The 12429-nt window shown below is 42.7% G+C and overlaps 1 protein-coding gene and 1 non-coding gene across 4 annotated transcripts in view; one reads left to right on the forward strand and one right to left on the reverse strand.

The window, feature by feature from the left end:
* Positions 1 to 12: 12 nt before the first annotated feature.
* Positions 13 to 12429, reverse strand: part of IRF4 (interferon regulatory factor 4) — a 24119-nt gene continuing 11702 nt past the window's right edge. For all 3 annotated transcript variants that reach the window (XM_006143056.3, XM_027769780.1, XM_006143055.3), the window contains 3 exons: positions 11408 to 11761; positions 5976 to 6088; positions 13 to 2431 (listed from right to left, as the gene is read on the reverse strand). In XM_006143056.3, coding sequence (XP_006143118.1) covers positions 2288 to 2431; positions 5976 to 6088; positions 11408 to 11761 — 611 coding nt within the window. In that variant the 3' untranslated portion in view covers positions 13 to 2287. The remainder of the gene's footprint in view (positions 2432 to 5975; positions 6089 to 11407; positions 11762 to 12429) is intronic.
* On the forward strand, positions 9597 to 9703 carry LOC114006832 (U6 spliceosomal RNA). Its single transcript, XR_003548501.1, has one exon. It is a non-coding gene; the product is annotated as a U6 spliceosomal RNA (small nuclear RNA).

Here is a 12429-nt window from a genome sequence, read left to right on the forward strand (position 1 = left end):
TGTTACATTTTCCCTCGATTCCAAACTTCTTTAACATCACAAGCACCTAACTCTTCTACATCAACTTCCATTGAGTACAAATGGAATTCTAGTTTGTTACTAATCCCACTTCAGCAAGATAAGGAAGAGGAAGTCATTCTTTTTCAAAGTCCTAGCTAGTTCATTCCCCAGCTCACACGCTGAAACTCTTGAAACTAAAAAAAGTCAATGTACCTGGGTATAAAAATAAGAAAGGAGGTAGTAGCCCAAGCTAATGAGAATTTTTCAGAAAATGCAGCTCCACTGTTCTTAGCGGCATAGTATATTAAGAAAAAAAAAAAAAAAAGAATTCACACAGCAATTGAAATCAAACATCGGCTTGGAGAATTAAGACACATTGCCCCTAAGGCAACCCCCCAAAGAGAACTTCTCTGAAGCCTGGTGCTGGGTTTATTCTCTGTATACTGGGGGCCCCTTGAAATAGTAGTTCCTAATTTTGTCTCCCTCTACCCCAAGGATAATATATCCCAAAATATTTTGCATCTATAAGATGTATAAATTACTGCAGTTCACGTGACACAATCTGCTGCCCAAACATATCCACGTTGAGTGGCTACTGGACTCTTGTAAATCCTATGGAAATATGGCAGTCAGATACAGAATTCTACAATGCCTCCAAGAAGAATGAGGTAAATCTGTACTGTTAGGTAAAAAAGCACAGCAGAAAAGTGTGTGCAAGGTGATCTCATGAGATTTTTAAAACGTTTCTGTATACGTATAGAAAAGTGTTGGGAAAATCAACTGTTCTTGTGGCAACATCTAGGGAGAAGGATTTGGGTAGGGGAAAGAAGAGATGCGTTTCATGTTTTGCTCTTGTATATTGTTTACATTTTCTGTAGTTAGTATTATTATATTCGTATTAAAACCTCCTCTTAAAAATAATAAAAAAAGAAATGACATTCCAATGTTTCATTACTTACTAATCTTGATAAAATCTATAATCCATGGGATGCAAGGGATACAGCAGGCATTTAACATGTGCTTGATGAGTGAATTTTAAAAATAAACTATTGAGTCTTTGCTGAGTCTGGAAGTGATCATAATTATTTTGTAGTATCAGGGAAATACCGGAGTCTGGCGCTGCAACTTGACAAGATACACTTTTCCAACAAAAAGTAAATGATCAGGTTTAACGAAGAAAGTGGAGATCTCTGAGATTCTATAAAAAGATGTATTTAGAAAAAGCCCAGTAATGTTAAGGCTTTGTCAAACTATTACTGACATGAGGAAGCATATAATACACAAAATAAGCACAACCAGGCCATGGAGTCCATGGTTATGCAATCGGGTAAATTCTGCCATTGTGCGTCTCAACAGACTTCACCAACCTGAGAGTCACTGGCCCCTCCTCTTTATGTTGCCATGGATAACTACTGATAGCCAAACAAAACAAATTAAAGAGTTAGTTTCAAAAATATATCTCTAGTACTTGGATGGTGGACTTTGTCTCTTTTTGTCTTCCCTCTTTAAGAAAAAAGTATTAGCAAATTTCTAAAGAATGAGAGACAACATGACAAAGAAACAAAAATTCTTAACCAGCCATTATTAGATTATAGGACAAACAAAAATATCCTGTTCAAGAATAGCCCTAATGCTTTTTGGCTCATAAATAAATGGCAATGGAATCTCTCAACTGGCCTCTAGAGCAGGCCATGAAGAAAAAACAAGAGGGAGGGCAGGGACTCTCAGGCCACACCCAAACCTATAGACATGACAGCCCAGCCTTAGTCAAAGGTTCAGCATCCTTTACTTAGCAAGCATTTTCATAAGAACGATAGCTCCTACATATATTAAAGTACGTCTTTTGTGGACAGAGTAGTCTCCAATTTAGACTTTACTTCCCTGAGAAATGGTACAACACGTAAGTGTTTTCACCATGCTAGTCAGTGGTTAATATTGAAATGCACGTAGTTTCAGTCTTCAAGAAAGAACTAATCTATACCAAATAAAAGATGGTATTTAAGTAAATGTAAACATATCCATTTTCACAGTTGTCTTCCCCGATGACAGTCTATGAAACACTGAAACTACTTAGTTGTCAAAGCTGGAAGACTTCCTTTTAGCATGAGCTGGTTTGTCAATGAGATGTAGCTGATTTTCTGCACATATTCTTGTTGTGATTCTCTTCCACATCTGAATGGAAGCCTCCATTTTTTACTTCCTCAAAGGAGAAAGAGTTCGGTCAATTAGTTGTCCTTGTCAAAGTCAAATATTTACAATGAAACAAAATTGCTGGTCTTGACTATCTTCATTCTTGAATGGAGGAGTGGCGGATAGATCTGTGATAGTCTTCTGGACTGCTGATGTGTTCAGGTAAATCGTAGCCCCTCAGAAAATGTCCACTGTTTTGCTGGGCAAAATAATACAGTTGTCTGGCTAGCAGAGGTTCCACCTTTATGAAGAGAATTTAAAAGGGCATTACTGAGATACCCTTTTTAACATCCTACAAATGGCTTATCATTAAATAATTCAAATTCTAAGGGGACAGGAAAGTTAAGCCCAAAGTTACATGTTATAACACACAGAAACATTTCATATTTGGAGCCATCTGAAGAACCATAATCTAGGGAGTAGCAGTTAGCATAATGACTATGTAGCTGAACTCCCATGTAGTCAATTGTGGTTTGAGTCCCGAACCCGGTGGCTTAAACTCATGCCGGGCGCGTGTGCATGTGTGCCCAAGATCCTGAGAGAAGAATGGAGGAGAAGGGATTGCAGTGTGGCCATCCTCCCGGGGGGTGATTTCTCACTTTCTGTCTGTCTCTCTGTCTCTCTCTGTCTTTCTGGTGAGCACATGCACCCTATAGCAAAAACCTCTCCAAAGAAAAAGATCAGTAATCCATTTATTCTGTGCTTCAATCAAGGTTATAGTTAAAAGATATTTTCAAATCAATTGCTACTTGAAATTTATGTGTAACTACAACTGAACCAAATCATATACAATGATCAAATTAAAAGGAAGTCTGAGGTCATATTCAGGGTAATTTAGGCTAATGACTGTGTTTTTGCTGAACTACTATTTAACAGGGGTGAGGGGCTCATCCTGAAGGTCCCAATTCCTACAGACTCTGTGTAATTCTAAACCAAAGGTAAAAGAAAAAGAAAAAGAAAAAATTAAACAAAATTGCTGTTGTGGCAAAAATTAATTGGCCTCCAGGTTATCTATTTTTGTTATTAGTGTGGATCACATTCACTGAAAATATTTTCAGCTTCCAGTTTTTTCTGAATTTATAAGATCTAAGACTAGCTGCAGTTAAGCAATTGTGCTAATTAATTAAGCCTGTAGGTATTTTAAAGAGTGTTATTCAAGGGGACCAGCAGTTAGCGTAATGGCCATGTCGCTGGACTCCCAGTAGTCGACCACGGTTTACATCCTGGACCCGGTGGCTTAAAACTCACGCTGGGTGTGTGTGCATGCGTGCCCAAGATCCCGAGAGGAGAATGGAGGAGAAGGGATTGCTGCATGGCCATCCCTCGTGGGGGATGATTTCTCACTTTCTGTCTCTCTGTCTCTTTCTGTCTGTCTGGCGAGCGCACGCACCCTATAGCAAAAACCTCTCAAAAAAAAAAAAAAAGAGTGTTATTCAAGACAGAGAGCACCAAATCATGTACAATGATCAAATTAAAAGGAAGTCTGAGGTCATATTCAGTGTAACTTAGGCTCATGAGAGAGAGCACCTTCATGTAAGAGACATACACAGGCACGCTCTTGACAAGGTCTTGTCACACTGTGACTCCCTTCCCACAGCCTTCTCTCTCGTTATGGTCCTGAGAGTGCATGCAACTGGTGGGTTTTCAATTGACCAGGTATCCAAACCCACGGCTGGTCACATGGCTTCCAGCAGTGCATTCGGTATGCTACCAATTGCGTATATAATGTAAGATAACTCTTATGTCAATGCCTGAAGTGAATTAAATCCATAGCAAAAACGAGTAGAATTCAGGTACGCAATCCCATTATGGACTATACAACACCATTTGCCTGGGAAATCTATCCTTGCCTAGCTTAGAGTAAAGCCACTGCGTCCAAAGTACTCTTCAGATAGAGGCAGGAATTTGTCATCAACTTCTTGAATGTTGTTTATCAATGCCAAGTTTATTTGGTCATTTACCCATCTGTTGTTAACAAGCTATCAACTAATAATGTCAGTTATTCAGATTATCACATCAATCACCGGAGAGAATGCATATGGCTTTAAAGTCCATAGTGTTACATTTTTGTTTATTGGTTGATTGGCTTTGTTTTTACAATTAAGAAGTGTGTGCATGTGTGTGTGTGCATGTGTGTGCGTGTGTGTGTGGTGGGGCAGTCAATGGCATGGTGGTTAAGGTGACTGAATCCCACATTGCCAACTGCCCGGTTTGCGTCTCAGACCTGGAGTTTGAAAAACACGCCAGGTGCATGTGTGTGCATGCCCAAAATCCCAAGAGGAGAAGAAACTGAAGCACGGCAATCCCCCTGGCAGTTAATTTCTCACTTTCTCTCTCTGTCTCTGTCTCTCTCTCTGGTGAACACACATACCCTACAGCAAAATTTTTTTTACAAAAGGGGGAGGGTTGTGTGTTCAGGATTAGATAGTGTTTTATTTAAGTTTCCAATTTAAAATGTCATCAGAGCTACGATCCGATCTGAATTTTGATACCATGAGGTGTGAATTTTCCCCTGGTACTGCTGATTGTCTGGGGCCACTCACTCAGAGCTCTCAGACAATCTAACTACACAAAATTTTCAGATTAAAAATCTGAGGTATTCGAGACTCTGTTTCTATAGTGAATAAATGTGAATGCTAAATGTTACCTATATAAATATTTTGCTTTTCTTTTTATGCAAAAGATGTTTTCTTGCCAAAGTTGGACCCATCTTAAACTCTGTTGGAGAACGTTATGAGGGGTCTGATCTACTTGAATTCTTTGAAAGATTTAGCCTTTCCCAAATAACATGTCCAATATTTAAATACTTTCTTAAAATCTAGAAATAAGGGCCAGTGGGTGGTGTGGTAGTTAAGGCTCTGGGTCTCCTATGGCTGACTACAGTTCAATTCTTGGACCCAACAGCTTAAAGATTACGCTGGGTACATGTGTATGTGTGCCTAAAATCCTGAGAGGAAACTGTAGAGGGGATTATGGCACGGTCACTCCTCCTGGGGGGTGATTTCTCACTTTCTCTATCTGTCTCTATCACTTTCTGGTGAGCACACATACCCTATAGCAAAACTACACACAGACACACACACACACACACACACACACACACACACACACACAAACCTAGAAATAAAAAGGGCTGGGAAACATTTAGGGGGTGGCCTAGAAAATGTACAAGTGAATGGACAGATTCCCATTGGGGAAAATCTGCTCCAGCGAAGATTTGTCTGCTAGACATTATTTTTAAAGCAGTTTCAGATGTGGAGCACTTTAAAGGTACCTTTTAGCATCAATCTTTTCAAATCTCTATAAAATAGGAATAGGACAATTTCCTTGAAAAGAAAAATGATGGGATGAGTAGAGCCTGTGTTGGAGGACGTATCCTCCTAGGTTTTGTGATGAGTGGAAGTTGAGGCTGGAACATCACGTGGGTCTCTGGGTTGTGATTTTTGCTGGACCATGCTTCCTCTCTCACTCCCTATGGGTGATGGTCATGCTGCAATCCCTTCTCCTCCATTTCTTCTTCCTTTCAGGATGTTGGGCACACACACACGTGCCCAGAGTATTTTTTAAGCCACTGCATCCAGGATGGGAACTGTTCAATCAGTCAGGTAGTAACCAGCTGCCTAATCTACCACATCAGGTGGCCCTCCTCTCTTACTATTTGATAGGGTTATGTTTATTTTCTCAGATCACTTGACATTTACTTTTCATTTGGGACTTCTCAACATGAGACTGCCTTTGATGAGCAACAGGGAAACGCAATGATGCCAAAGGGAGTCTATACTCACGTGAGCTGTGATGAGCTTTCTTTGCCTCTGAGGGTCTGGAAACTCCTCCCCAAAACACAGAGTCACCTGGAATCTCGGCAGGGGTCGGCCGTGATGAGCAAATGCCTGCAGCTCTGGAAAAGTCCACGAGAAACAAATACACACTCAGAAACCTTCATAACTGATATGACAGGATTAAACAGAAAGCCAGATGTTGAAGACTCTAAGAGGAGCCCTTCATTCCTAAGTAGGGCTTTTATCATAAAGACCCCAGACACAAAATTGCATGTACATGTTCATAGGCGTGTTTTTCCCAACAAGGTCCAATTTGTAGCGTGGAGCCCATGAGGATGCAAAATGTAGCAATAAGTAAAGAACGAGGTAGAAATAAGGACCAGCAGTTAGCATAATGGCTATGTTGCTGGACTCCCACGTAGTCGACCGTGGTTCGAGCCCGGACCTGGTGGCTTAGAACTCACGCTGGGTGTGTGTGCGTGCGTGCCCAAGATCCCAAGAGGAGAATGGAGGAGAAAGGATTGTGGCTTGGCCATCCCCACTATGGGGGGTGATTTCTCGCTTTCTGTCTCTCTGTCTCTGTCTGGCGAGCTCACGTGCCCTATAGCTAAAACCTCTCAAAAAAAAAAAAAAAAAAAAAAGAATGAAGTAGAAACAGAAAAAGAAATGTTAAGGCCAAAGAACAAGTTGCCCAAAGAATTTTTCATTTTGTAAAAATCAGAATGTTCTGACATCCCAGAATTATTTTCACACCTTACCCACTCACCATGGAGCCCACCTAACTCAGTCTCTGTACAACCAAGGACATCTGTGACTCGGGCACTGCAGGATGTGTCTGTCTGTCTGTCTTAACTGGTGAAGAGCACCAGCTATCAGTAACTGCCTCCCACTTGGCACAAGGCCTGAACCCTAAACCGTGCAGCTCCGAGCTGCCTTTTAGCCTGTCTTTGGGGACAAAAGATGATGACTTGAGATGAGAAGGATTAGTGATGAGGCACCTCTAGCCCCTGCTCTTGGGGATATGCACATCCTGGAACCAACACATCTATCTCATGAATATAAAATAGCTGGAGCATTGTTGGTAAGAGCCATCCAATCCCCAACGTTAGCCCAAGTCCTTGAGCCCAACTCAGATGACTCTACACCTATAGCTGGAGGAAAATGCTATGGCTACAAAGGAAACAGGAGGTTAGCACTTCTGCAGAAGAGCAATGCAGATGCATCTTTATCAGATACACACCCTTGGGTCGGGCCTTTGGGGCTGTCCCCTGCAGTGTGCAAATCCTGAATGAGTAGATATCAAAGATTTCCACCTGTTCTCTTCTGAAGAAATGCTTCTCGCTAACTCATAGAACGACTTGACTTTCTGTCTCTGTTATTTTCCCCTAATCAAACCCAACCCAACCAACTTAGTCAGAATGTACAGGGCACGTTCACAGTGTGGTGGCCCTAGACAACACCTACACATGCGAAATCAACGTGGTGAGCTGGCACGATTCTCTGAAAAAGGCCTGCCTCCAGTCCTTGATAACATGAGAATGTTGGGTAGGAATTCTTCATTGTGTAGAAGCTGGTCTACACAGCTGCAGGTTTTAAGTTCACAGCCTTTTCCTTGAACCTCTCTGAACACTTCGAGGTAAGAGGTTGCGATGGGTAAAAAGCACAGCCCATAGTTACAGAGGAAAGGAATAAAGATAAAGAAAAGAATAACTCTTGTCCACGAATGAATGTTAAATTCTAGGTAAGCGGGGTTACAGCCTGAACTTGCTTGACAGACTCTACTTCTGGGGCAGTGCACCTGTGACTCAAAGTGGATGTTAGGCTTAGTTGTGGAGGGAAGTCTGTCTTCTCAACACAGGCATGGCAGGAGAGACTCAGAGTGGAAGCTGATGCTGTTTTCCTGGGACGTGGGATCTCCTGAATCCAGTCATTTTCCACAATCTCTCAGGAAATCCAAGCTGTAGTTTCCCTTGCAGGGAAAGGTGATCTTTTTCTAGACGCTTAGGCAGTCACAGGAGATGCAGACAGCCTGCCCCTTTAAAGTTATTTGTTCTTCCTCCGCATCCCACCATGAACATCATGCTAGACCCCATGATGGGCAGGACTGTCCTGGCAAGGCTTGGGGACATTGCTCTTTAGAGTGAGGGCATTTAGCCCCACCTGCCTACCTTACTGTGCTGCAGCCTCAGGTATCTCTTCCTTGTGCCACACCTCGGTGGGTAAGTTGGTTATCTAGGGACATATTTGTTCTGGCACTAACGGAGAATTTGGAAAAGGCTATGCAAATTTGGGGCAACTTAAACCCCAAAGGTTGAGCAAATGTCAACAGTGCCGGAGCTTGTAGGTATTTCATGATTTATTTTAAATAATTAGAAGCATGAAGCACATTCAAGATCTAACAACCCTACTATTAGGCATATTTTCAATGGAAATGAAATCAGTATGTCAGACAGACAGACACCTACTCACAGCTGTAACAGTCACAAAAGTCAACATATAGAATCAACCTGATTCCATATTGACTGATGAATAAATACAGACAGTGTGGTATACATGAGAGGCCTTCAGAAAGTTTGTGGAGGAACCAGCAGTTGGCATAATGGCTATGTCACTGGACTCCTATGCAGTTTACTGCAGTTTGAGTCCCGGATCTGGTGGCTTAAATTCACGCTGGGTGTGTGTGGGTGCTTGGCCAAAATCCCGAGAAAAGAATGCAGGAGAAGGGATTGTGGCATGGCCATTTCCCATGGGGGTGATTTCTTGTTTTCTGTCTCTCTGTTTCTCTCTGTCTTTCTGGTGAGCACACACACCCTATAGAGAAAACCTCTCCAAAAAATTTTTTTTAAAAAATTATGTGAAAATGTAATTAAAGTATGAGTTTATTTTGGTGTAAACTTTTTTTTTTGGGGGGGGGAGAGATTTTCGCTATAGGGCGCGTGCGCTCGCTAGACAGACAAAGAGAGACATAGAGACAGAAAGCGAGAAATCACCCCCGAGGGAGGATGGTCACGCCGCAATCCCTTCTCCTCCATTCTCCTCTCGGGATCTTGGGCACGCATGCACACACGCCTGGTGTGAGTTTTAAGCCATCGGGTCCAGGATGCGAACCACGGTCGACTACGTGGGAGTCCAGCGACATAGCCATCACGCTAACTGCTGGTTCCCGGTGTAAACATTTTTTTTTAAATCCATGCAGTTTTTCAATGACACATACTTCCAGAACTCTCTGATGATCCTCTGTATACACAATGGAATACTATTAGATCATCGAAAAATTATTTTTTTATGTGTTTTTCTGCGTAAAAATGCATCATGACTTTTCAGATGACCCAATACGTAGCCATAAAAAAGAAGGAAGTTCTGTTATTTATGACAACACAATGAACCTGGAGGACGTTATGTGAAGTGATATAGGCAAAGCACAGGAAGCAAATACCATGTGATCTTATTTACATGCATAATCTAAAAAAGTTGAACGCATAGAAGTAGAAAGTGGAATGGTGGTTACCCGGAAGAAAGGAGGATGGGTTACGAGATATTGGTCAAAGGCCACAGAATTCCAGCTAGACAGGAGAGTAAATTTGAGATCTGTCATACAGACAGTGACTTGAGTTAATAACTTGTGCTGTACTTGCTTCGGCAGCACAAACACTAAAACTGGAACAACGCAGAGAAGATTAGCATGGCCCCAGTGTAAGGATGACATGCAAATTTGTGAAGCATTCTATATTTTAAAAAAAAAGTGCTATATACTTAAAATTGCTCAGAGAGTAGATTTGTTCTCACCACACACACAAAAATAAATATGTGAGGTGAACATGTGTTCATTAGATCAATTTAGCCATATATATATAAATATATTTCTTAATTTTCCAGAGGGTATATGTGCTTGTGTAAGAGAGAGAGAGAGACAAGAGTTTTTCTTTCTTTCCATTTTTTTTAAAGAGGGATTTTTGCTATAGGGTATGTGTGCTCACTGGAGAGACACAGAGAGACAGAAAGTAAGAAGTCACCCCACTGGGAGATGGCCCCTCATAATCGTTTCTCCATTCTCCTCTTGGGATTTTAGGCATGCATACACATGTGCCTGGCATGAGTTTCAAGCTGCCGGGTCCAGGAGTCGAATCACAGTTGACTACATGGGAGTCCAGTGCCTTAATCATCTGCTGGCCCCAAGACAGAGGTTTTCAAGCTACAGGGGCTGAGATTGGAACCACATAGTCAGCCATGTGGGATCTGGCTCCCTTAACCACCAGGCCACGGAACTGGCCTCATAAACATATTAAAAAACAAAACAAACAAACAAACAAAAACATGTCGTACAAGATGAGAGAGGAAAAAAAGAAAAAAAATCTCTAAAGAAAGGGAGCTATATGGAAAACCAAAGACAATGGATATATTTGGTGGGGGGGGGAAACTCAAAAAAGAATAGACTAATATAAGGTAGAGGAAGAACTAGCAGAGCGTTGGCAGGTGGAGCAGCTTTCTCACCCTAGAGGAAGCCTCTCTGCAGCTGAGTGAACACTCTGGATGCAGCTTCAATAGTGACATTGGTCAGTGGTTTTACAAATGCCAGCCCAGGGCTCACTAAATTGTCATGAAAACAAAACTATGAAAACAAATCTTACTGGTCCTGGAAAATGTGATGAGAAACTATATCACAGAGAAAACTCAAAGCCCCATAATTTCCCCTTTGCAAAATCAGTTCAGTACACTCTATTCTTGGTCCCCCCCGTGGGGCGGTATCTGCATGAGGATGACACATCTCATAACCAAGAATGCTAACAATATATTTCTAACCTTTACGATTTTTTCTAGGAACCTGAAAAGAGCTGAAACATCAGCAGATATGCACGCGGGGGGTAAGACTGCCAATGAAATGGGACTTTGGTAAGAGGTGACTGTTGGCTGACAACCAGAATCTCAAGATGTCAGCCTGAGCCATAGTCCCTGGACTCTCTCTTCTAGACCCACCTGAAACCTCTCTGCTGATGGAGAGAACAGACGATAAACCAGACAAGAAACCTCATTCTGGGCTCAAGCCTGGTGGACAGGGGACACACTCTGCCTGGGGTACAAGGGACCCTGTGATTTCTCTTTCTTTCTTGGGGGAGAGATTTTTGTTGAAGGGCGCATGCGCTTGCCAGAAAGACAGAGAGAGACAGAGAGACAGAAAGCAAGAAATCACCCCCCAGGGGGGATGGCCATGCCATAATCTCTTCTCCTCCATTCTCCTCTTGGGATTTTGGGCACACGCACACAAGTGCCTGGTGTGAGTTTAAGCCACGGGGGGTCCGGGACTGGAACCATGGTCGACTACATGGGAGTCCAGTAACATAGCCATTATGCCAACTGCTAGTTCTGGGACCCTGTGATTTCTGAGCCCTTGGTAGGCCCTCCATCACCCCCTCCACTCTAACAGACACTGAGATGCATACCTGACAAGAACTGCTGCGTGTCAAAGAGCTTGCAGGTCTGGTCCCTTTCTAGTTTATTGGGCCTGTCACTGCATAGTGCCAGAGGCCCATCCCAGTAGATCCTGCTCTGGCAAAGTCTTTTGGCGTAAAGCCCGTCGGGGGCCATCCAGAGGACCACGCCCCTCTCCAGGTGGCTCAGCAGCTTCTCAATGTTTTTCCTCTGGCCATTGTCCTCCGGGTAGGGGAACAGGACCTGGTCCAGGTTGCTGGCATCAAAGGAGTGTCCGTGGGAGATCCGGCAGCCCTCGGGGCTGGACGTGGTCAGCTCCTTCACCAGTATTTCCCGGTAGTACAGGCAGATGTGCAGCCGGCAGTCTGCAAACACAGAGCTCTGGAGTCAGTGCTGATGAGCCAAGGACACCCACTATGATGCCAAAGGGCTCGGTCAGGGCAAAGCAGGCTTGGAGGGACATTAGCATCCTGAGATGCTCTCTGCGTGAACAAGTAAAATGTACCAGGGTCCAGGAAGTCAAGGAGATGCTACATGGTCTTGTCTCCCCCTGGAGTTCCACAGATATTGAGCACACTTATATTTAGAGATGTTTGGTTGAAAGAAATGTATTAATTTGTCTAACTCAGGACGCTCAAAATGTATGTGGCCATGGACCCCTTTCGAGGGGAGGACATATCTTTCATTAATTTATTCTGCAAAATACATTTAATCCACATTAGAGAGCCCCCACTATTTAAAATTTACTAAGTTCTTTCTTGGGTTAATCACAGCAATGAGACTTATGACTAAAAGACTGAGTCCTGTGCTCCTGCATGAGAATTTATCCTTAAGTCAATTTTCTTTTGGAGGAGGTAAAACCTAAGTTTAATTTCTTTTCTTTTTTTTTTTTTTTTGAGAGGTTTTTTGCTATAGGGCCTGTGCGCTCGCCAGAAAGACAGAGAGACAGAGACAGAAAGCAAGAAATCATCCCCTAGGGAGGATGGCTACGCTGCAATTCTTTCTCCTCCATTCTCCTCTTGGGATCTTGGGC

This window comes from Tupaia chinensis, unplaced genomic scaffold (assembly GCF_000334495.1).
Source record: "Tupaia chinensis unplaced genomic scaffold, TupChi_1.0 Scaffold000090_1, whole genome shotgun sequence".
Taxonomy (NCBI): Eukaryota; Metazoa; Chordata; class Mammalia; order Scandentia; family Tupaiidae; genus Tupaia; species Tupaia belangeri.